This window comes from Micropterus dolomieu, unplaced genomic scaffold, assembly GCF_021292245.1.
Source record: "Micropterus dolomieu isolate WLL.071019.BEF.003 ecotype Adirondacks unplaced genomic scaffold, ASM2129224v1 contig_13434, whole genome shotgun sequence".
NCBI lineage: Eukaryota > Metazoa > Chordata > Actinopteri > Centrarchiformes > Centrarchidae > Micropterus > Micropterus dolomieu.
This window is the reverse complement of record NW_025742420.1, coordinates 5985-8486: the sequence shown is the minus strand read 5'-3', so window position 1 is coordinate 8486 and position 2502 is coordinate 5985. Positions and strand designations below refer to the sequence as shown.

General features: G+C 44.6%; 1 protein-coding gene across 1 annotated transcript; it reads right to left on the bottom strand.

The window, feature by feature from the left end:
• Nucleotides 1–69: 69 nt before the first annotated feature.
• Nucleotides 70–1972, bottom strand: LOC123966434 (the record flags this gene model as incomplete). The annotated part of the gene is made up of 2 exons (XM_046042598.1): nt 1716–1972; nt 70–1369 (listed from the first exon to the last, which is right to left on the bottom strand). A coding segment is annotated over exon 2 (1029 nt), but the record flags the coding sequence as incomplete, so codon positions are not given.
• Nucleotides 1973–2502: the final 530 nt, after the last annotated feature.

Sequence of the window (2502 nt, the reverse complement as noted above, 5' to 3'; positions counted from 1 at the left end):
GTCAGCAGCGTGGGTAAGCCAGTCTTTCTTCAGGGACTCTGGCAGCTTGCTCTCGATGGATTTTATTACTAGTGGGTTTTTTATGGCATCTGCATTGCTTAGTTCATTTAAATCATAGAGGGCCTTTTCCACTGCTTGGATGAGCTCTACGATTCTTCTTGGGTGGTTACCACGAACAGGTGGGATAGCTTGTAGCTCCTCGACAATCTCAATAGCGATGGTGGCTTGGTTTCCGTAGCGGTTCTCTAGGACTCTGAAGATCTCGTCTGCTGAGGTGTAAGTAGAGAGCCGTAGATCCTTGGCCACTCTTTCGTCGAGGCTATCAAGTAGTTGAAATTTCTTCACCTCTTTGGATCCGGTTGGTTCACCTTGCTTCTGTAGAGCCTCCCATTCTTTCCTCCATCTGTAATACTCACGCTGGCTGCCGGTAAACTTTGGTAAAGCTGTGGCTTTTAGCTTTATGGCTGCAACAGGGGCTGCGCTAGTTGTGGCTGCTCCAATCAGGGCGGCTTTCCTCGACACCAGCTTGGGAAGGAGGGTTTCGAGCTCCGTTAGCCGACGATTGAAATCTTGCTTCTCGGCTCGTGGAGCCCAGCGGTTCCAGGTCTGGTGCGCTTCTTTGGCTTTGTGCACCAGGCTCTCTAAATGGCGGAGCATAAAGTCATATGCCTCCAGGGGTGTGTCAGGCTGAGTGGAGGAGACGTTCTCGCACTCTGCCTCTGCAGCTTTTAGAGCAAGGGTCAGTTCTCTTTCACCACATGAGGCCCATAATGTCTCCTGGACAAGGTGCTTTACCTCTTTTAACTTCTGCTCACACTCTTTCTCCGTCTTCTCTATGTCAGCTCTCTGTTGGTCGCTTAACTCAGGTGCGCCCTCTGCTTCGGTTCCTTTGCCCTGTGCAATGTAAGCAGCCTCAAGCTCCTCATTTGCATCCATCACTTTAGCGCCCTCTGCTGTGAGTCTTTTGAAGTTATCTTGCAGCTCCTCCACAGACATCTCCATGTGGGTCCTCGTTATATGGTTGGTGAGTCGGGAAAAAAGTCTCTTTACTGTAGTTCGCTCTGTTTTCAGCTCTTCGAGTGACTTGGACTCGGCCATGTTGCCTTTTTTGGCTGTTGGACTGACAGGTGAACGGCAGGTAGTTGATTTCTTCCAGGCCCCCAGGTGGAGTCTTCTCCCTCTTTGTGGTGGGCTCTTGTGGAGTCTTCACTTGTCACGGCCGGTTTCCTACTGTCAGGCCGGTTTTTCACTGTCAAGTGTTTCTTCTAACTGCGAGGTGTCCACACTTGACAAGGACCAGACTTCGGATTTCACTCAGAATAATTTATTTGAATAATTGAACAGGAGTTGAACAGTATAGGTGAAAAACCTTTAAACACAGAAATAAAAAGCATTTTGAATAAACAGGTATTTCCACAGTAAACACAAGTCAAGGTAAATATTTCAAAACGGTAAGTATATTTAAATTCAATATTATTCTCCACATTTCACCAAACTAATTATGCATTTTAATTAATCTTTAACAAAACAATTTTGGCTTACTATTTAAGCATTCTTTTACACAAATTAGGTAAAAAACCCACACATTTTAACCATATATATCCATGCATTTGAACATAGTTTCTCCCTCTCTTCAACCATGCAGCGACAACTTTAACTCACCCATATTAACACCTAAACAGAAAAAGATTTAAACAACATTCAAGTGAGCTTACCGATAGCCCGTCAAATCAAAAGTCTCATTCCCCGCAGTGGATGTGTGCTGCCCATTCCGTCGTGTCAGTCCCTTTCCACCAGCCAAATGACTGCGTTATATGCTCCCGCTGATTAAAGTGTGTGCGAGCTTCTGATTGCTCAATCTAATTCACCTGGTCGAGGGTGCGCCAGGGCACGCACGCACGGTCACACGCGGCTGCCGATGCAGAGCGGGGCGGCACGCAGGTGAGACGGCATGCAGGAGGAGGCGGGCACACGGGAGACAGGCGCACCTCTGCCAGATCAGCGCGACAATAATGATGACAATAAATATCAAAACACAGTTTTAAACTTTTCTTTATAATCATAACATGACAAGCACTTGCCAAACAGTGGATCAAATCTGAGGTAGAATATTCAAAACAATTATGATAAAATATTTTCTCAACACGTAGGGGCCTATGCATGGGTAAAATTAAGTAAGATCTTTTTTTCAGTTACTCAACAAAATAAATATCTTAACAGAAAAATTAGGAGCTGATTCGTAGTTGCAAATGAGTTAAATCATTTATTTATGTGTATAACATTTGTTAGACTATATTGTTGTTGGGGGAAATTATATCACGATGATGTTTATCATTATTGTTTTATTGCCTGTCTGTTATACAGAAAATTCCCATTTATACGGACCAGTCATGGGTGAGCCTATCACGCTTTTTGTTTTTACGACAGCACGTGAAGGCAGCACCAGTCGTGTCTGTGGATTGGAACAATGGAATAAACTACAAATCCCACAAGACAGATGCT